General features: G+C 36.9%; 2 protein-coding genes across 7 annotated transcripts in view; one reads left to right on the top strand and one right to left on the bottom strand.

Annotated features, from left to right (window-relative positions):
* The window catches only part of MYEF2 (myelin expression factor 2), a 31,516-nt gene extending 29,647 nt beyond the window's left edge, over positions 1–1,869 (top strand). For all 6 annotated transcript variants that reach the window (XM_032417057.1, XM_032417055.1, XM_032417053.1 and 3 more), the window contains one exon: positions 718–1,869. In XM_032417057.1, coding sequence (XP_032272948.1) covers positions 718–881 — 164 coding nt within the window. In that variant the 3' untranslated portion in view covers positions 882–1,869. The remainder of the gene's footprint in view (positions 1–717) is intronic.
* SLC24A5 (solute carrier family 24 member 5) overlaps positions 1,448–23,015 on the bottom strand; it is a 26,220-nt gene continuing 4,652 nt past the window's right edge. The window contains exons 2-8 of the mRNA XM_032417058.1: positions 9,158–9,241; positions 8,956–9,059; positions 8,517–8,617; positions 6,540–6,823; positions 4,286–4,492; positions 2,275–2,376; positions 1,448–1,784 (exon numbers count right to left, since the gene is read on the bottom strand). Of these exons, the coding sequence (XP_032272949.1) occupies positions 1,462–1,784; positions 2,275–2,376; positions 4,286–4,492; positions 6,540–6,823; positions 8,517–8,617; positions 8,956–9,059; positions 9,158–9,241 (1,205 nt within the window). The 3' untranslated portion in view covers positions 1,448–1,461. The remainder of the gene's footprint in view (positions 1,785–2,274; positions 2,377–4,285; positions 4,493–6,539; positions 6,824–8,516; positions 8,618–8,955; positions 9,060–9,157; positions 9,242–23,015) is intronic.

The following is a 23,015-nucleotide window of genomic DNA, read 5'->3' as shown; positions in this document are numbered from 1 at the left end:
TTGCTATTATTTGCAGTTATGAAGGAATGAAAAGGAGGATAAAAGGGAAAGGAGAGATTAGGGAGATTGGGCAGAAAGTGACAATTTTTTCTAACACTGATTTTGTTTAAATTTAAAAGTTTGTTGGGCATGGTGACTTGGTGGCATTTTGTGCTAGTTTGCCATATTGCTACAAAATTCACTTCAGAAACTAAGAATTTTTTTTAAAGTCTTTATTCATTTGAGAGAGAGAGAGTGTGTGTGTGTGCTCACAAGCTGGGGAAGGGGCAGAAGGAGAGGGAGAAGGAGGGAGCCTGAGCAGGGAGCCTGACATGGGGCTTGATCCCAGGACTTGATCCCAGGAACCCCAGGATCATGACCTGAACCGAAGGCAGACGCTTAACCAGCTAAGCCACCCAGGTGGCCCCAGAAACTAAGAATTTAACATAAGGAATAAATTTTTTATTTTTCTATTTTGATAAAATATTAAATCCTAAGCAAGTTTATTTTGATTCCTATTTTGTGTATTTTAACATGTATTTTGTTACTTTATATGAATTGCATTATAGTCAGAATATAAAACGATGAGAATAATGTTTATATGATGTGTTATTTTAAAATCATTAATATTTTTAGCCAGTTATTTATCATTTCATTGGCTATGAGGAATTTCAGACCTGTGCAGTGAAATGAAGCCCATTTAAACTGACTAGTAATTCTATAATTTTTCTTTTACAGGTCATGTAATGTTTGCCGAAATAAAAATGGAGAACGGAAAGTCAAAAGGCTGTGGAACGGTCAGATTTGACTCCCCAGAATCAGCTGAAAAAGCCTGCAGAATAATGAATGGCATAAAAATCAGTGGCAGAGAAATCGATGTTCGCTTGGATCGTAATGCATAATTTTAAACCACGGTTGGAACATTCTTACATCTGTTTTGCTGAATCTCCTAGTAAAAAGTCATTTTTTTAGTAATACTGTATGCTTACAAAAGCTGTAAAAATGAACTTTTAAAACTCCCACCAGCTTTTAACAGTATAGTGTTAAATATACTGTGATTTTTGTTAATCTCAAGTTTGGGTTTTTAAAGACAGCAAGTCGGTCATTCAGTTTAAATGAATGGTTATACTGTTTTTAATGAAATAAGCCATTTTCTTGTTGTTACTTTCAGTACTACGTAGTGGGATTTGTTTGTTCAAGTTTCCTCAGCTTTTATCAGCTTACTGTAAGGTAAAACATAGATGATTTTTTCAAAACTTACGTTTTATATATGTAATTGTCCTTGAAAAGAAAGGGCTCAGACAAATTAGGATGTGATTTTGGCTGGTTTTAAATTACTTTTCTTTGGTGATAAAGCATTATTGTAAGTAAGTTTTAGATTCTAAAGTTCAGGGTATTTTTTATTTCACTTAAATGAAGAAATGGAGTTTTCCTTCTCTTCCCTCTCCCATCATTCACATTTTCCACATAACACTATTAATATTAACCTCCACAGCCCCTTATTTTATTATTTCCAATGATTCCAAGTTCATATAGAACTGATAATGTGGCAATCCCCAAGTATAATAACAGGCAGACTACTCCCAGCTTTCTGTCTAGTTTCCAGCCATTGAAGTGAACTGCTGAAAAAAGAAAAATAATCGAAATGTTGAGAGCGATGGTTATGTAAGTTAGTCCTCTGCTGTTCACTTCTATAGGAGCTGATGCATTTATAAATGCAGTTTTAATAAACCATGGGACACCTAGGCACAGCATATCGAACACATTGGATCCCACGATGTTAGACATAGCCATATCGCCTTTGCCTGCAAAAAAGAGCATGTTGTTAAAATGTGCGCACCAATACTGTATTTTATTAATAAGCTTCATAAAAAAAACACTGGAAAGTTTTTTTATTTGTTGGTTTTGGAAAATTGTTATATTAGGGCAAAAGTCTTACTGAATTTGTATTTTTTAATTTGGGGGGGTTAGTATTTAAAGTCTTAACATTTATTTAATAATAATTATCTTTATTTATTAAACCATTTTTCAATAAGGTCTGTAGATTACTTTGTTGCTTTTCATTCTAATTTAATACGGTTAATTACAATGTGATGCACATTTTAGATAAATATTATTTGGGGGATTAGATTTAGTGAAATTACTCTGCTATTAAAAGTAAATCCTTCTTTTTGAGTCACTCTTTTTTTTAGTATGTTAACTGAGGAAATAAATATTTTTAAAGGTACCTTTGCTCAGTGTATTTCAGCCAGGCTTGAAGAATGGGCATTGCAGCTTGAGGGACCTAGCTCTTACCTTTTCTTGCAACCAGTACACTTGCAATCGTGTCTGGCAGACTTGTTCCTGCTGCTAATAAAGTAAGGCCCATTACTGTATCTGGAATTTCTAATGTCTCCCCTGTAATAAACAGAGATACTTCAAGTTGCAAATCTTACAGATTCAATGACCATTCTCTGCAGTTACTTCAGATATTTCCTTCCTGAACAAAAAGAAAATAGGCACATTTAGATTTTACAACCAATATGTACTTAGATTTTACCTAGCAAAATATTTGAATAAGATTGGTAAATTGGTTAGCCCAGGTAGCACAAATTTTTAATGACAGATATCTAAAGATATTTAATAGAATTCTACTAAGGAGTAATTCCCCTACCTGGTATGCTTACAGAAGGTTTAGATGTTCACTGTTATCTCATCAAGGCTGTTGCTTAATATATGCTGAGATTGGTCATTTTCTGCCTTTCAAACTATTTTCTTAAAGTGGTCAGAATTAAGCAGACTGTTTATAGCTATTTTTAACCTGTAAATGTGTTAATATGGTACACATTTTTTAAGTCGTACTTTGGTGATCTATCTTAAACACAGGAAAACAAAAATAGGGTTCTACTTGAGTCTTCCTAACATTATGGTCCTGTTCTGTTAAATTTGGTATCAGTTCAACTTTTTCAGAAATATGTTCATTCTGGGAAACAATCAGAGGGAAGTTAAAAAAAAAGTACATGTAACTGCTCTTTTAATGTTGTGATTGAAAATTTACTTTAGAATCTTCTTTTTTTTTTTCTTAAGATGTCAATTAAAAGAACTTTAGCTGTTTATTGCATGCTTTATATATTGATATTGGAATTGTAATTGGTTGTTAATTTTTGTTACTGGTTTGCCAGAGTTCATGTGTACATAAATAACACTAGTAGTATTTATCATCTTGGGGGCTATTCTGTGATCTATTACTTGATTTTGTTCTTTTCCTGATTTCCTATTGTGAAATATATTCTGGCTGAGAAAATTTAGAGAGATTTAATATGCAAGCTAATTGGACTTCTTCATCTTTCTCATTAAAAAGAATATTCTGCTTTCTTGCTAGCATGCTATTCTAAGTCACATATTAATTTGTGAAAAGTCAGGGATCAGCAACCTTTTTTTGTAAAGGGCCAAGTAGTAATTACTTTAGGCTATGCAGGCTCATGTGGTTTTTGTTGCAGATACTCACCTCGGCCACTGTAGTGTGAAAGCATCCGTAGATAACATATAAATGAATTACGTGAACGGGCGTGATTATGTTCAGTAAAACTTCACTAGCGGACTAGGTACCTGGTCATTTGGTCACACAGGCCATAGTTTGCTCACCTCTGATCACCTCTGATGTGTCCATTCAGGTTAACCTTTTTGAGAGAAATTCTTGATTTTTTTTTTTTTTCTATGTTTGTATTCAGTTTTTCCTCCTGGAGCCCTGTGGGACTAGAGCTGATTATGGCCATGCAGTAATATTTAAATTTTAATCATGAAGGTAGTAGAGACCTAAATTGAAATTTTATTTTATGCCCTTTTCACCCATTTCATAGTTTGTTTATATGTCCATATTAAAAAGCAAAATGAAATGCAATTCAGTTAAACAGTGAGCATACATTGTTTTCTCAAAATGCTGGCCTCTTGCTATATTTTTCATTATGGAATGGATTTCAATATAAAAAGTATATTGTGGACCCCATACGATGTGATTTAATTATTAGAGCAATGGGAAGAAATCCTGTGTATTTGATTTCATTTATAAGAAGATCCCATGACTTGTAACTCTGGGCTGTATAATATTGAGAATATAGTTGATATGTAATATGCAACTTAAAACCCTGAATGATCTTGTTGGTATATTAATATTTAATCTTTTTGTAAGTAGCGCTTCTCTTTGGTCTTTGCTGAAAGAAAAATTTCCTCCGTAGCTAGACTACTTTCAGTGAATATATGCAGTTTGTTCTTCAATAAAACTGATTATTTTCTTTTTAAATTGTGCTCTTATACTAAAGATACATACCAGTTATTGTGACCATCCAAACCAGGATATATGTAAATGCAGATATCCATAGTGCTGACATGAAAAATGTTATCACAAAATAATTTTTCCAGAACTTTCTTCTACAATCTGGTGTGGTTAGAAAAAGTAAGGTAATAATAGGAAGGGATAGTACCCAGAAAATTCTTTTGAAGTCTGCTTCAGGCATGTTGAAAACACTTGGTGGATCTGTTGAGGAAAAAATAAATGATTTTGAGTTTTCTCAAATGGCCAGTTAAGTTGGAAATGTCCATTTAGAAAGCTATATTGAAATAAACTAGCTGTATCAGTTTTTAAGAGGCTATTTAAAACATCTGAATACCTCATTACTGATATTGCTGGCAAAAAGAAACTAATTGAGACTTTAGGGCAGACAGTATAAAATGTGATACTCAGTGTTTCTTGATTTGGGGCCTTAAATCCATCAAAATATCTTGGCTCGTTCACTAAATATATTAGATGTAATGTTTATGAGTGTCAGTTGGACTTCTCTTGGTTTTCTACAATGTGGATGGTGTTTAGTAACTTTTTTTTGCTTATGGGATTGACCTGGCTTCTACCTATTTATAGCTATTATAGTTGTCTCTGTTCCCCAGTATTGATGATGTTTCTAGCCTGCCCTGTATGTCAGATAATGCATACTTAGGAAGTATAAAATAATTACAGCATAATCTTTTTATGAAGTTGAATATTCCATTCTAATTCTCATTGTAAGTGAATTTTGGAGGCTTGCTTCATTTTTTTTTCTTATATTAGTTTCCCAGATTTGGAATTCACTACAGTTCTTAGGAAGAACCTTTAAGAAAATAGGAACTAGCGTGGGATCTACAGTGTAACTTACAAAACTTGAGTATATTCCTTTATACATTTGTTTTACTAAATTAATGGAAGACAGTAATATATTGGATAAAAATAAGCGTTCACTTTAAAATTATTCAAAATTTTCATGGCATTTACAAAAGAATGTACCCATATATTGGATCAAATTACAACTAATGCTAGTAAAATAACTCATGAAAAAAATTTGCCAAGCCTCAGCCAATGGGCCACTAAGTAAATTTTAGATATAATCTCAGTGTAATGAAAAAATTTAGAGTGGTTCTTTTGAATTTCTTGTTATAAAATTTAACTTGGCAATATATACCACTTGCACTTGAAAGGCTAAAAACTATAATTTTTGTAAGAAGGGAAAAAGTCTTGTTTTAAATTTTTTTTAGGTAGTAAAAGAATAACTTTCCTTCCTAATGTACTTAGATAAATTTAGAATCTGTTTCATACAAACACTTTGTAAAAAACTAACACATAAATTTTTATTTCTGGCCATAGATGAATTTGACTTCTACTAAATATCTAAATGTTTTGCTACTGCTTCAGATGACATGTTTAAAACTCAGCTTTTCTTTTTTCCCCACACCAGCCCTTTTTCCTAAATTCCAACTTTTTGTAAGTGGTGTTCACATTTTCTCAATCAATCACGAACAAAGCCTCAGAATTTTCCCAGATAGTCCTTCTGTTGCCTCGTCTTGGTGGTGCTTCCTCTGCATTGTCTTTTTTATTCCTACTTTTCTTCACTCTGTCTAGGCATCTACCAAACACATCAGCTGTTTTAGTAGCCTCTGACAGACCTCCATTTCTTTTATCCTCTAATTTCCCTGCTTCATAAACCTGCAGAGACTTGTATACTAGCATTTAAGACTCTTCCTATCCTATTCTTTCCTATCTGTCTTTTCTCTGCTTCCTTACTGTGTACATTCTGTGCTCCAGGTATGCTAATACTTGAATAGGCCTTTTGCTAATATTAATTCCTTGGCATCAATTTATAGAGTATACTTTACTCTTACTTCTACATCATTTACATAATAGACTGCTGTAGCTGTTACTTATTGGTCATAAATCAGGTCATCAGCTAAAATCTGATTAATTCTACAAGGCTCGGTTTAAATGCTTCCTTCTCTGTGATAATCTTTTCTATGTAGCCATCAAATTTTATACAATCTGTCCCATTTAGGAACTACAATTACACTTTTCTCTTTATAGTACTTAAACCTTCATATTTTAGCTATTTTCTTTTTTTCTGTACAGCATTGGAAGCTTCTTAAGGATAGGGACCACTTCTTCATCATTTCTGACTCTGCCCAGGATCTTTTACATAAGTGTATATAGTAATTGCTGAATTGAAATGAGATTAAGTTTTTCTAGTGAATAGACTTAATAGTGGGCATGATGTGCTTCTTACCTTCAGAAACCTGACTAAGATCGTGTAAACTTAAAGGAAGCTGAGAGTAGCCAGACTCTTCATGAAATATCCCACTGTCAGTTCTTGATTGCCGATGGATGAATGGCTGACCCTCATCTTCCCACCCCATCAGTGGCTGTTGTTCACTTCTCTCCTCCATAGCTTCAGCAAGACAGGTGCAGCAAGGACTGAATTTCTTTATAATATATTGGTTAATTTTAATGTCAAAACACAGCACCAAAACATATAATCCATATATCAAAAGCAGCAAAGTTCCTTCATACCTATAAATTAAAGAAATTTGTTTTAAAATTAAAAACAAAAGTTTTTTTTTTTTAGGGTTAATAGCTTTTGGGCAGTATCTGCTTAATAATTTTCCAGCAATAGAACAAGCAAAGAACATTTCTAGGTGTATTTTGGTTTTATAGATGTGTCCTAACTTGGTTACAGCATTAACTATAAATTTATTGATAAAAGCTTGACAGTCCTTTTTATATTTCAAATAAAACCAAGAATTATAAACTCATTGTCTTCATTTACAGATTCTTTATAAACGGTAGGCGTAAACAGTGCTTTGAAAATAATTGTAGATTTTTCAGAGTAAAAGTTAATGAATAGTGATGGGCATTCTCCATCTCAGTTCATTGGCAGCATCCATTCCCCAAAATATATAGTAATTATAAAAGAATATAGTATCTGTTAGTTCATTTCAACTGTGTCTATTCAAATCTGGTATAAGAATTTTGTGTAAAATATTCAGAATATATGAGACTTTGGGACTTTTCAGTTTACAGAGATTTTTTTTTTTAATTTTGATGTAAACGAATTTGACTTGTATTCGCAAGAAAATGAGGATAGTCCTAAAAATAAAATTATACCTTAGGCACTGAGAACTGTTGCCCTATGCTTTGTTTTCCTAAAGAGTTATGATTAGCTAATATCATTAATTTGAACCTGTCATTTACCTTTTATTTTATAGCCAGTGAATTTTGGGAAATAAGACCAGATTTTAGGAAGATTCATTTAGAAATTTTTCTCCCTGCTAGATTTTAAGTTTCTTATTAGCAGATATTTTGCAGGGTTGCTAAGTTGTAGTCCTCCAGAAAGGTGCCATTTATATTGTTTTCTATTTTTCTGGTATCCTCTGGCATAGTGCAATGCACAACCTCTGTGGCTGTGCATTGTACATTCCTCTCTATCCCTTATGATTCCTAGCATAGTGTTAAACACCTCATAGATACCTAGTTCTTATTAGTTGAAAAAGTTATTTGCTGTCCACTGAGTCACCCTCTTTCATTTTCTTGCAACAGCAAGATACTGGGAGGTTACAAAGAAAGCAAACAATTGTTAATACCTAAATATTGTTGATCCTTAGAGGAAGAAAGCTGTAATTCCTCTTGCTAAATGAACATCAGAGAAAAAGTTAGAAGAATCTGAAGATTTTATTTTTTATTATGTTAATCACCGTACATTACATCATTAGTTTTTGATGTAGTGTTCCATGATTCATTGTTTGCATATAACACCCAGTGCTCCATTCAAGAATCTGAAGATTTTAAAATTTACTTCCTCCATCATTTCTCTCCAGTCTTGTGACCATGACCACTTCTAACCAAGGCAAGGTAAACAACCCAATAAATGAAAGACCCAACTGTTGGGTCTTTAATGGACAACAGAAGGGGAGACTTTCTGAACAGGCAGTGGGGTGAAGGAAGGTTGGTAATATCCAGTGATTAGTGAGACAAGGAGACTGACATGACTATAGAACTTTCAAAGAAGGGAAAACCCAACCAGCAGCTGTGATGAGGAAGTTAGCTCAGAGGCATATGGGGAAATGGTGCAGAAGTAGCAGGTAATTGAGAACTCAGTGACTGAAATAACATTTCTGAAAAAGACACATTGCCAAACCATTGGAATTTCATAAAATCCTCTCTGTAATTGTGTTTTACATAAGAGTAATGATTATTTCAAGCTTACCAGTAAACTTGGTTGTCGAATATTATGCCAAGAACTGCAGCTACACTAATTGCATATGCTGCACAGTCTCTGAATAGGGGCCAACATGATAGCGTTGAGACCTGTAAAATGATAATTCACTGTTTCCATTACACTGTAACTTCGAGCACATGCTTAGCGTAATACTGAAAATTGTATGTTTGTAGCTAAATATTGTTATCTTTTGCATTTTGCTTAGAGACAAAGGAATTTTAAGAAAAATTGTGTTTCAAAGCCTATTAGGTTTTCATAAATTTGACCAAGAGTTATTTGTGGGTTAACTTGAAATGGAATACATGTTTTTCTACTGATTAATAAATTTGATTGAACACATTACTAGTGCCTTGTTTGTTCTAGACTATAAACAGTTTTTATAGTTTGTCAAAACAATAAATGTGTTGAATGAAGTTTTCTTACATACCACGTTAGATAGCAAGCCACAAGCTGCAGAGATGCCAAAGAGGTTATACATTGCAGATCCAAGGATGGTGCTAATGCCGATATCTCCCTTTGTGATAAATACACCTATGAGCAAGGTAATTGCTAAGTTAGTGTTACTAGACTTGAAGAACAGAAGAGAAAAGCACATTGAGTAAGCAGAAAATATAAGGAGCAATATTTACCCAGGAAAGCAGTAACTAACTCAGGAGCTGAACTACCGGCTGCCATAAAAGTTGCACCTGCAACATCCTGAGACAATCCAAGGGCTGAAGACAAACGAAATTCTGTTAAAGTGGCAAATGAAAGGGTATGTCTCTATACCTGAATATTCAAATCTACAGCTTCACAGAAAAGCAGTGACGGTGACTTAAACTGGAAAAATAAAACATGCAGGTTAAAAAAATTAGAGGAATCCAATGCCTTGCTTTCTCTATGAATTCATTACTTAATGTTTCGGTAGAAAGGGAGAGAAGGCCACGGACTACTGGAACTATGCTGTGACTCGGTATTGTGAATGCCAAGATACGGGATTTTGTAGGAACCAGAAAAGATTCCTTTCTAGCTGTATGGCTTGTAGGTGTATTGTGACAGCATAAGTTCTCTAAAGTGACACTGTCAACAGTGCTTCAGTAGGAGTTAGGAAAGTGAAGTCTTTCAGGAGTCATAATCCAATTTGAAAGAGGAGGAAAAAGTGAATATTGGTAGTTTTTAGGACCTGTAAGTGAACCCGAATTAAGGAGCTTATTCACAAATTAGCAATGTCAACCTTGTCAAAACAAATGAGAGGAAATTGGTTAACGAGGAACCAAAAAGATTTACTATTGTATAATTAAAATCTATTGATTTAAAACATAAAACCATTAAGACTTTGCTCTAGAATAGGAGATATAAGAAAATACTACTATTCAAATAGTTTGTGTATATCCCCCAGACTTACAAGCGTGCAAATCCATTATCTTCAGTGATTGCTGGGATGAGAATCTTAAGAAACTTTTGGCTCTTTCAATTTTAGAGCTAAGGCATCTACTATGGAAAGGAAGAGAAAGCCATGTTGAAACCTTGCTTTGGGGAGGCCAAGACAGGTTGCATCAGAAATCCCCAACCGGGCTTTACTGGTACACTAAAAAGTAGCATGCTTTTTTATTCTTGGTGTGGCAGATTGTATTTTACAAAGATGGCTATGATATTTGCATCCATGTGATTTTCCGGAACCTTTGCATTTCCTGCCTCCCCCCCCACCCCGAAAGAGTTTATGTGTCCTCCTGTGACTGCTTTGACTAACAGAATATGGTGGAGCCAGAATATTTCTGAGGCTGGGACATAAAAGGTGACAAAACTTCCTCATGGTTCTCTCTCTAGGGACCTTTGCTCTAGGGCCCTAAGCCACCACATAAAACTCCGACTTCCGTTGAACTCCTGTGCTGGAGCCCATACAGAAATTGAGATGCCTGATGCACCCTTACTATTTCAGCCCCCCAAATTTTGAATTTCCCCGTCCCAGGCACCAGACATGTGAAAGGGAGGAAGGTGTCAGATAATTCCAGCCATCTAACTATCATGAGGGACCTCAAGCCGAGCTACCAGCTGAGCCTGGTAAACCCTCAAAGCTGTGAGAGGTAAGACGGTGATTGTTGTTTTACCACTAGTTTTGGGGTATTGGTTAAGCAGCTATTGATAACTGGACACCTGGCTATTATTCACTGAATTTGTTACACTTTCTGAGTACCTACTATGCCAGATGCTTTTTTAAGTGCTAAGAATAGGGCAGAAAAAACACAAATGTTTCTGCTCTTGTGGAACTTGAATGAAAAGAAACAGACAAGATAAGCAAAATATGTGTTGTGTTAGATTTTTGATGTTACTCTTGGAATTGTTTGGGGTTGCCATGAACCGCACTCGTACGAGACAGTGAATTTAACTGATAAATACTCTATGTGGTGTGACCACTCCACCAACTGGTTATTCTGCTGTTTCTCTCCTTCTCCTCAGGCCTCCCTATTTCCTGAAATTAGGCCAGTGAATAACCCTACCATGGCATCTAAATGTTCAAGTGGAAGGAAGAGCTGCACATCTCTCACTTTAAATCAAAAGCTGGAAATGATTAAGCTTAGTGAGGAAGGCATGTTGAAAGCAGAGATGCGCCAAAAGTTAGGCATCTTATGTCAAACAGCTAGCCAAGTTGTGAATGCAAAGGAAAAGTTCTTGAAGGAAATTAGAAGTGCTACTCCAGTGAACACACAGAAGGTAAGAAAGTGAAAACAACCTTATTGCTGAGATGGAGGAAATTTCAGTGGTCTGAATAGAAGATTGAGCCAGACACAACATTCCTTTAAGCCAAAGTGTAATCCACAAAGCCCTAACTCTCTCTAATTCTATGAAGGCTGAGAGAGGTGAAGAAGCTGCAGAAGAAAAGTTTGAGGCTACCAGAGGTGGTTCATGTGATTTAAGGAAAGAAGCCACCTCCATGTCATAAAAGAGCGAGGTGAAGCTGCAAGTGCTAATGTAGAAGCTGCAGCAAGTTATCCAGAAGATTTAGCTCATTAATGAAGGTGGCTCCACTAAACAACAGATTTTCCATGCAGACAAAACAGTGTTCTATTGGAGGAAGATGCCATCTAGGACTTTCATAACTAGAGAGAAGTCAAAGCCCGGCCTCAAGACGTCAAAAACAGGTTGACTCTCTTGTTAGGAGCTCATGCAGCTGGTGACTTGAAGTCAATGCTCATTGACCATTCTGAAAATCCTAGGGCCCTTAAGAATGATACTAAATCTACTCTGCCTGTGCTCTAGCAATCCTAGATGGCAGCACATTTATTTACAACATGGTTTACTGTATATTTTATGCCCACTGTTAAGACCTGCCGCTCAGAAAAAAAGATTCCTTTCAAAATCTGTTCATTGGCAATGCACTTGGTCACCCAAGGGCTCTGATGGAGATATACGAGATGACTGTTGTTTTCATGCTAACACAGCATCCGTTCTGTAGCCCCATGGGTCAGGAAATAATTTCAACTTTCAAGTCTTATTATTTAAGAAATATATTTTGTAAGACTATAGCTGCCATAGATAATGATTCCTCTGATGGATTTCAGCAAAGTTAATTGAAAACCTTCTGGAAAGGATTCGCCATTCTAGATGTCATTAAGAACATTCATGATTCATGGGAAGAGATCAAAATACCAACAGAACAGAACAGGAGTATGGAAGAAGTTGATTCCAATCCTCATGGATGACTTTGATGATTTCTTCAGTGACTGCAGATGTGGTGGGAATAGCAAGAGAACTAGAATGAGAAGTGGAGCCTGAAGACGTGATTGAATTGCTACAATCTCAGGATAAGACTGTAAAGGATGATATGAGTTGCTTCTTATGGATGAGCAAAGAAAGTGGTTTCTTGAGATGGAATCTACTCCTGGTGAAGATGCTGTGAAGACTGTTAGAATGAAAACAGAGGATTTAGAGTATTGCATAAACTTAGTTGATAAAGAAGCAGCAGGGTTTGAGAGGATGGACTCCGAATTTGAAAGAAGTTCTAGTATGGGTAAACTGCTACCAAAGAGCATCGCATGCTACAGAGAAATTGGTCATGAAAGGAAGAGTCCATCATTGTGGCAAAGGTCACTGTTGTCTTATTTTAAGAAATTGCCATAGCCACCCCAACCTTCAGCAACCACCATCCCAATCCGTCAGCAGCCATCAACGCTGAGGCAGGACCCTCTACCAGCAAAAAGATGATGCACTGAAAGCTCAGATGATGGTTAGCATTTTTTTTAACAAAATATTTTAAAATGAAGGTATGAACATTTTTTTGGTCATAATGCTATTGCACACCTAATATAAACAATTTTATACGCACTGGGAAACCAAAATATTGATTTCACTCACTTTATTGTGGTGTTCGCTCTGTTGTTGTGGTCTGGAACCAAACCTGCAGCATCTGGGGTGTGACTGTACCTAGGGTGAGAGTGCTCTCGGCAGGAGTGAGTGCCAAGATTCCATGGTGGAGGCTAGCCTGTGTGTTCAAGAAAGAGGAAAAGGCTGGTGTGTCTGGAATAAAGAGTGTGAAGGGATGGCAGAAGGGGATAAGGTAATAGGTGGCCAGATCATGTAAGACTTGTGAATCCTAGCAAGGATTTTAGCCTTTATTTTGAAAGATATGGGAAATGCTTGGGAAGGCATCCACATACTTCCTGTCAATGATACCAGCCCTGGTCATCTTTTTTATCATGGGGTTTTTTGGTCTCAGAGACCAGCTGTAGGCTGAGCCATTTTGCCACCTGTTAAGTCTCTCTTGTGAAAAATCCTCTTAGGAGAGTTGGAATGATCCCTCACTATTTGCCTTTGGTCATGTTGCTTGGTGAACATGTTGCAGTGATGAATGAAGCGAGAGAAGTAATGTTTGGTGGAACATATTTCATAACATTTCTTTTGCTGGTTAGAGTATCTATCTATCAATCTATCATCTATCTGTCTATATCTATCTATCTATCTATCTATCTATCTATCTATCTATCTATCTATCTATCATCTATCTATATCTATCTATCTATCTATCTATCTATCTATCTATCTATCTATCTATCTATCCATCCATCCATCTATCCCTGTGATGGCGTATTACTCTGTGAATAACTTTTTTCATTTTGGGAATGACATAAGTAATATCTTACATTCATGGTATACAACTCACTTTCATGTACATAATTTAATCATCTCAATTATTCTCAGGTATGAGTGGTGGTATTTCCATTTTACAGATGAAGACACAGGTCCAGGGAGTTAAGTAAAGGTACATGGATAGTAAGGATCTTCAGTGTGAGGAGTTAGGGCATACAGCCTGAGTCTGTTGTTTCTAAATCCAATGCTATTTCTATTTTACTGCAGAAACCCAATGTAAAAATGGCACTCAGGCAGGCCAATTATAACATGATGGGTAACTGAGTTATTTTATTCCCTGTTTTTTGGTGTGGGCATATAACTGCCTCCATTCTAGTCTTTCCTAGGGGAACTAATAGTTACCAGGCATCAGGGGTACTTAGGAAGTTTTCCAGCATATTTCAGAGGATGTATCAATTGAGTGATATTGGATATTGGATTATCATGAATTCTCTAATCAGATCAGGGCCTGATAATATGTGGATGAAGTTGATAAGAACAATATGCTTTATTTTGAACTAAATGTCCAAACTCGGTGCAGCTGAAGAGTGAATGACCAATCTTTGCTTAATGCTAGCTGAAGAATGCTTCATTAGAAAAGTTCAGTCTCAGGAGGGAAAAGGTGATCTATTGAGCTGTTTGTTGCAAGGTAGAAAAATAAGTGGCCCTTCTGAACACTTCCACTATCAAAAGGCAGTAACAATAAAGCTTGTTGCTGTTCACTGGGCTCTAATTGAGTTATGAAAGGAAAGATTCTATAAAGATGGATGTATAAAGCTTCAAAGATATTTTAACAAGTTATATCTTAAGGTTCTAAGAATATTTTGTAAAATGGTTTATACCTTTGAACTTTAGAATAGACTGACTTTGTCTTCACTGACCTTTGGGTAGCATTTCTCTCTGCTATAGTTTATTATTAAAGATAAATTGTTCTGGTTTTTTTTCCCCCCAGAGCTATTACTTTTTTCCTCTTTATTTCTCTAAAGGAATAATCACATTTCCCTCAGGATATAGGAGAACTGTTCAAGGTGAATTTTCTTTATAGGTTTAGATATCATTACATTGTTTGTATAAAGTGCAACTTTATGATAATGAGCTGTGGTCCATGGGGACCACGACTTAGACCAAAACTCATCAGGCTTTTTCTTAAGCATGTTCTCTTCTCTGATGCCATGTTGAAAAGCTTGTAACAGTTTTTGAAAACTCTCTTCTGGGAATATAATATAGTAGGAAGAGCTTTAAACTAAAATGGAGACCTGTATTCTGGCCCTGCCCTAATATGAGACTTCAGACAAGTCATTCAGACAAGCCTTGTGTTTTGCCATCTGTACAATGGAGCATTGGATGACACGATCTTTGAAGTATCTTCTAATTTTATCAGTTTTTATCAAAATGTAGGATATGGATTCTATGCTTTTAGACTCTATACCATTTTTTATTGTTAAATAAATTTATTTTACTAAAACCCCCTACATTATTGAAAATTTAGGAGATAGAGTGGAAATATAGAATGGGAAGAGTCACTTACATGTTTACCATTGTGTTTTAACCACTGCTATCATTTTAATGTATTTCCAGCCGTTTTCATGATGCATATTTTAATAGAGTTATAAGCGTAAACTATATATATGTAATTTGGCATCCTCTGGCACAATTTTAGAAGGTCCCCAGTGATAGCAAATTTTCATGTTTTGTAAATGGATTAGAGTTTTGGAACCAATCAAAGGTCATTCACACCCAATCTCGTGACTAGGATGGTAATCATCTTTTATTTTTTTTAGTTTTAGTTTTTATTTAGTTTTATTTTGGGTCCAATAGGAAGTGTGACAGCAAACTGATGTTTTTTATGATTTGCAAAACTGGTTCTGACAGTAATTTCAAATGTATTTTTAGAAAAATTTTGAGTAAAGCTTTAGCATTATTGGAATAAATGCCTAGCTTCTCAATGCACAATATATATATATATATATATATATATATATTCTGTGATGTTTTTAACAATAAATACAAACATTCTGAGTTCTTTATAGTTACTCATCTCATATTTTGTCTGGGCCAAGATGGAATAAATTCTAAAACCCTATATAATATATATTATAATATATATGTAATATATAATATAATATAATGCTTTTAAAGTAATTCCAGTTAGGAGGACTCCCACAAACCCCCAGTCTAATGCCTATAATATTATAGTGAATTTCCAACTGCCCTAAGCCTATCATATAACACATGCACAAGACATTTTATCTCCAAACCTCAAAATTACCTCAGTTTTGGCTCCATAACTTGCCCAAGGTCATATAGGTAGTAATTGCAGAGATGGGATGGCACCTAGCTCTTTTTTACTCCAAAAAGCTACTCTTTCAGTTATCTATGTAGGTAAAGTGAAGAGATTAATGCATAGCTTTATTATTATTATTATTATTATTATTATTATTATTATTATTGCCTGTTTCTGCAATTGCAGACTACCCAGGTAATACCCAGATGACTGGGTACTTATTTAGATCCATACACCTGGGGTAGATTTAGATGCAATCCAAGGGAATCACAACGAAGATCAGAGGGAAAAGAAAAACAAAGAGGATGAAAATGCTCTTGAGAGAAGGATGAGTGCCCTTGTGTCAGGGAGGAAGCACTATTCTTAGACTCTTTGTTCTTTGGGAAGGCTTTGCCTCTGTAAATTTCATGAGGATTAAGAATCAAACAATCCCCTGGAACTGTAGGCTATCCAAATGCCATACTCACGGAATTATTCAACTCCCTTTCAATTTTACCAATTTAGAACCAATTCTACCTGGAATTAAAACTTTCATTTCTTTCTTATTGTCTATTTCTGAGACATAACATTGAAATTGAACATGGACAAACATTAGTTCAAAGCAGAGTGAATAAAAATAAACTTTTAATCGAAAATTAAATATTTTATTTAAGTATGTTTCCCCAACATGTTATTAAGATCATTTTCACTTAAGACATAACATACCTCAAAGGATCAGCACGATGGAAGAATTAGCGCTTCTGAGTAGTATATTGGTGTAACATTTAAAAAGAAACGTGTCTTAGCCAGCTTATGGTAGACTTTGGGCTGTATCGAGTGACCAGTCTTAAAGGGTTCTCAGTTTTCTATGTAGTTAGCTTGGAAAAAGGTAAAGAAAGCTGCTCTAAACAGTGGTTAAATAACTTGAAGAGATCCCCATTACCTATCAAAAGGATACATAAAAAGGATTTATTTTGGCTTTATACTGAACTTTTGTTGTTTCTAAAATTGTACTGCTTATGGAGATGTGAGGTAATAGTCCTATTTGGGCTATCAGTTAATATGGTTTATATTATATTTTTAATTTATATAAATATAAAATATTAATTTATATTTTAATGAAATATACTTTAAAGATTTTTTTTTAAACAAGAAAAGATTGCTAAAGATAGAATAAAATGGTATGGATTTTAATGTAAAAGAAGTAAAAGGAACTCTAAACAGAATATACCAAAGAGGTATCATTTAAAGTTGTCACATGGATTATTAGATCAAAGAGTGGGTTTCATAAACTTACTTCCTAGCTTGTGAAGGTAGTACTTCTATTTGCCTTAAACTTCATGTTCAGGCTCTAGCAGATGCTCCCTAGATTTGGTATTTGCCCGAAACATATTCATATTGACTTTGATCACTCACCTTCTGCACTTCCATCTTTGCTGAGTAAAGGATTATAGTCTTTGTAGTCTATTCTTATGTAATAATGAATATTTAGTGAATGTTTACTATGTTCTAGGTTGTTGTATAAGCAGTTTAGTTATATTTCCTCCTGTACATAGGCACAGAGCTCTATGAGCTGTCTCCGTCTCCGTTTCTCTGTCACCCACATGCCGCAGTGTGTCCACCAAGTACGGGTCTAGGGTCTAGAGGAGCACAGCTGGTGGGGATAAGGGAGCTCCCTTAAGTTTATTCTTTACCCCATTACCTCTAGCTCCTTTGATCTCAGATAATATTCCACCTCTGATGACGCCTTCTAACCCCTTCCCCTGAATCCTCATCCTATTTCCCAATTCAGAAACTAGGTCTTATCTCCAAAGGTAAAATGCTCTGGACAACTAGAGTGCGATTTTTATTCCCTCTATGATGTAGAATTAATTTCACTTCATTCCTCTATGTTCAAAGAATCATCATTAGCCTCCTTTCCTATAGAACCTAAATGGATGTGAAAGAAGATAGGATTAGAGGAAGAGGGTATAGCAACAGCATTTTCTCATATGAGTGCTACACAGATAAGATGACAGCAAAATGTCTCAGGTTGTCTAACAGAGGTATGTATTGATGATGGGGTGGGGAGAGAGTCTGTGTGACTTCTGTGATCATGAGTAGGTCAAGGAGAAAGCCGAGATCCTTGCTGGAAGAAGCCTCAGGGGGTGGTGGCTCTAGAAGAAATTGCCAGATCAACATAGATAGTTACAGACAGAAAAAGGGCCCAGCCAGGGTATCAGCAAGAGGCTCTACCTTCTACCACCTCCTGCTCGTTGTCTTCACGGAGACTCCAGCCCTGAGGCTCTTCTAGTCTTCATCTTGCTAAAGACCCTTCTGCTGACCAAACGAACCACTGTTGTGACTTGAGGAGGGGGTAATGGGGTGATGGGGCTGGGGTGGGCCAGTGTCCTGCCAATTCTCCCATTATGTTCTAGGCTGGGACTCAGAGCATGCACCCTACATGCATCATTGCATCATACATGATGATTAGGTCCTATAGTACCATTCTATGAGCTCATGGACATCCTAGACAAAATGCTTAGGCTTCAGAGTCTAATTATTGTACTGTGGGCAAGTATTTATAACATTAATTTACAACCTCCAACAGGTTGCTGAAAGTCTAAACTGATTTTTTTTTTTTAAAGCAATTCAGTAGATTCTGTTTATTTTGTAGCATACTTCCTCCATAGTAACAATGGGTGTTTGATGTTTTTTGTTTTGTTTTGTTTTTTTGTCAAAATTCCAGTGCCCTTGGGAGGAAAGCACCGCTTAAGGCTATTTAAATAGAACGGTTCTTCTGAAGCAACCATATTATGGCAGTTAACCTCAAACAAAGACGTGTAAAATTATATCATACAGCAATTGAGAACATTCTTGGATGTTGGCATTAGAGAGAGCAGGCTCTGCAGGGTCCAGGCTGTGTAGTCTTTTTTTTAAAGATTTAGAGAGAGAGCACAAGCGGGGGGTGGGGATGGGGGTCGGGGGGAGGGGAGAGGGAGAGAATCTTTCAAGCAGACTTCCCTTGCTAATTGAGGAGCCTGACTCGGGGCTCAATCCCACAATCCATGAAATCATGACCTGACCTGAAACCAAGAGTCAGACACTTAACCAACTGAGCCACCCAGGTGCCCCCAGGCTGTGTAATCTTAAGTAATTAGTTATCATCTGAGCTTTAGTTTTCTTATCAGTAAAGTCAATCTATAGTCCTGACTTGGTAGGGTTTTTGTGAAGACTAAATGAAACCATCTCTGTTTAATTTAGAACCATGCTTGGTCTTCTATAATTGTTTTATGATAAACAGCTAATAAATAAATATATAAATAAATAATAACACTCCAGCACATTGTGGAATGCTTCAGTAAACTGTTTTCAAGATTATATTAATCCTTATTAGTTGACAAAATGGGGGGAATTATTACAACTCAATGCTTATCAAAGAACTATGGGGAAATGTGAAGCATTTGCAGACTTCTCTGAAGCCAGTTTCTGTGGCTGTAAACAAATTCCAGGGAAATTGTTTTTTATTGCTGATGTCCTAATTTGGATGAGACTATGCTAGACCTTGAGCAGAGAAATGACAGAATTAGTTTATAGGCACTTAAAAAAATGAATCGAGCCAGCACTATTTCTATCTCATTTTGTTGCCAGTTATTTTCAGTACTCAAGACCAGGGTCAGTTCCTAGCAGCTGAAGATTTAGCAGCAGCATGGGCATCCATCAATCACACATGTGATATTGTGATTTATAAGAAATATGTATTTGGTCATTCAGGTGACCAAAATATATTTCTCATATATATTTGGTCTTCAACCGCAGTTACTGACTTAGGCTTCCTAAACCCTTGGAATTTCCTAAGTATTGAGAGTGATGAAGGCATCTTTTGTTATGTTAACAAGGTGACTTTTGGACCCCACCTAAGAACCAACCCTGTAATTAGAGGGTTAGAACTTTCAGTCCCACCCCTGACCTCTAGGAAGGAGAGAGGGACTGAAGGTTGAATCCATTGCCAGTGGTCAATGATTTATTCAATCATGCCTATGTAATGAAGCTTCCATCAAACCCAAAAGGACCTTCTGGAGAGCTCCTAGCTTGGTGAACACGTGGAGGTGCAAGGACAGTGGAAGCTCCATGCCCTATCCTCATACCTTGCCCCATGAATCTCTTCCATCTGGCTATTATGTCATTTTATAAATATATAATTATATATGTATTTATATATTATATTTATTTATATTTATACTATACTTATTTATATTTATATATATTTTACATATAAATATATATATCTTTTCCCATAAACCAGTAATCTAGTAAGTAAAATGTTTCTCTGTGTTCTGTGAGCCACTCTAGCAAATTAATTGAACCCAAGGAGGAGGTTGTGGGAACCTCTGATAGACAGCCAGTTGGCCAGAAGTTAGGGTAACAACCTGGGCTTATGACTGGTGTCTGAAACCCAGGGAAGGGTCTATTGGAACCCCCAATCTATAGCTAGTTATTCAGAAGCACAGGCTTGCAACTGGCATCTGAAGTGGGGCGTGGGAGAGCAGTCTTGTAGGCCTGAGCCCTTAACCTGTGAAAGTTGATGCTATTTCCAGGTAAATACTGTCAGAATTGAATTGATTCCTTGGACACCCTGCTAGTGTCTGAGCATTGCTTTTGCTGGTGTGGGGACCCCCCGTCCCCTGACCCCCCATGCATATACATTGGAATTGGGCTCAGAACCTATTTAGTTTAGTGTCAGTGAAGTGGGATTTGCTAGAATGACCCTGGCTCACAGAAACATTTGGTTTGGGAAAAGAAAAGGTGAAAGGACAGGGGATGAGGAACCTTTGATTTCTGGGTGGCCATGTGGTCACCCATGGTATGGAGCAGCAGCTGTGCTGTGGTCAGCTACTAAAGGTAAAAGTTACTAAAGGTAAACGTTACCACCAGGAATTTAGAGATGGATCCAAGTCCTGTGGTTGATTCACTTGATGCATAAGGAAATGCAAAGTATAAGAAAAAGGCAAAATTTTCTACCCCTTGATTATTGTTAACTGTAAAAGCTAAACTAAAAGTAAATGAGGATGCCTGATCAGACCTTGATGTCTCAGATTTCAGTGAGTCTGAACATAGACTGCTAGCCTCAGAGCTGCCCAGCAAGGGGAGAACTATGCAGGGGTAACACAAAGTACTTCTAAGACCTTTGGTTACCAAGAAGGTCATCAATAGGGAGGAACAGCAAAACCAAGAAACCATTGAAACCAGAGGGTATAGTGTGAAGGAACTGTTTCATTTTGTGGATTGGTATCAGCAGCTTCCCGAGGAACCTTTCCTGAGGGGATCGATCGTGAGGGTGATTTGGAGGCTGTGTCTCGTTTTGAATGCTGCAGAGTGAAAGAGCATGTTTGGGTTGATAATGGGACATACAGCTAGCTCACTATGGAAAAATTACAGATGGCTATATGCCCAATTTTCCCTATAAATAACAAATGGAACATCCCAGATGAAGCCGTTGATAATGCTTTATATGTCAGCCATGTGGGATTGGCTTTATGAAGATTAGGATATTCACCCACTGAATACGTCCATTACCCATGTCATGATAAATGCTGTGGTTAAGGGGGCCCTCATGAGCACCCCATATAACCTTATTGTTGCAAAACGGAAAAACAGGGAATCTTTATCAAATGTGCTGAGCTTCCTTCCCCTCCTGGGTCTTACAGATGCTAATAAAAACATTAGGTTAATTAATAAGAAAATGGGAAGAGGCCAAGGGGAGAGTCAAGGGACTGTTTCCAAGAAGGTGAATGAAAATTTCTAGAAGATTATTAAGAAATACATTAACAAAGCAAATATTGAAAGGGGCAAAACAAAGGAATCAAGGAAAAGTGGTGGGACTTGTCCCAGTAGGGTGGAAATCTTTATGGTTATTAGGCAATGGGATGAATAAAGCAGAAATTGATGGAGTTAAACGTTTCAATGCAGCATTACCTAAGGTCGGTGGACGTGTGGGACCCACTATTGGTCACCCAACATTAAAGGACCCCAAACACATCCGCTCTATTTACCCCTGTCTGGAGAAATTTTAAAGACTGGAAGGTAGAGATTACTATAAGGAAATGGACCAGCAACCACTTGGGTCAGTGGGTAGGCAGATGAATCAAATTTAAGGTTGACAGAGGGGACAGGGTCCCTTGGGTCGATCCCTCACTGAGGACCTTATGTGCAAGAGTGGATAAATTGGGCAGTGGGTGGAGAAGAGTAGTTTCCAGGGCAGTGGCCAATGGCCTGGCGATATGGTCAGATTAGAAAGGCAATAGAAACCTGGGTACTAAAGATGTGCCCATATAAGACATAACCCTGTGGAAATCACTATGAAAATTTGAAAGGTGCGTTAAAGTAGAAGCATATAAGAAGAATGCTCTTCCAAGTTTGGAAGGTGATTGAAATAAGTAGATATCCCGGTGTGCTCCTTTGAGATGGCAGCCTGGGTCCGTGAAATGAGTAGACAGGGGGGTCTGCAGCAGTGCAAAGATGGGCTGAATCCAGACACATTCTTTGTGCACCCTCTGAAGCACAAAATGCCAATAAGAGCTGTTCTACCTGCTATCAAGAGAGACGGAGACCGCAGAGGGCTATGTGGCAGATTCCCTGGTGGGAAGGTCTTGAACATGGCTGGCAAGTGAGACTGATGCTGGTAGCCTTCGGGGGCTATAAATGGGTCCTGACAGGAGTATTCACTGTCTCTGGATTGGGCTTTGCTTCTCTGGTATTAGATGGCAAATGCTCAAAATACTATAAAAGAACAGCTGCAGAAGGTAAGTGCACGGATTTGGATTACTGACCATCATTTCTTCAGACCAAGGAGCACATTTTGCTGCCCATGGGCAGAGAGATAAGTTTGATAGAGAATTGGAGTGGGCGATTGAAACACTGGTTATTGAAAATGGGGGAAGAAAAAGGCACGGAGAGCTGGCTCACCAGCCATCACGAGTGTTTGCTCACCCTCCACATGCGGAGTCCTGAAGGGGTGGCCCCACTCGGTAGCTTCCTGTTTTCTGGTGGATCTGGGCAAGAGTGGGAGGGGAAGCTGTTGGTATTCTTTCTCCCTCACATTGCCTCAACTTCTGTTTTGTTTCGCCACCCCGCCCTCCCCT

Source organism: Phoca vitulina, unplaced genomic scaffold, assembly GCF_004348235.1.
Source record: "Phoca vitulina isolate PV1807 unplaced genomic scaffold, GSC_HSeal_1.0 scaffold20, whole genome shotgun sequence".
Taxonomy (NCBI): Eukaryota; Metazoa; Chordata; class Mammalia; order Carnivora; family Phocidae; genus Phoca; species Phoca vitulina.
The sequence above is the reverse complement of the archived record's forward strand: the minus strand, read 5'-3'. Positions and strand labels throughout refer to the sequence as shown.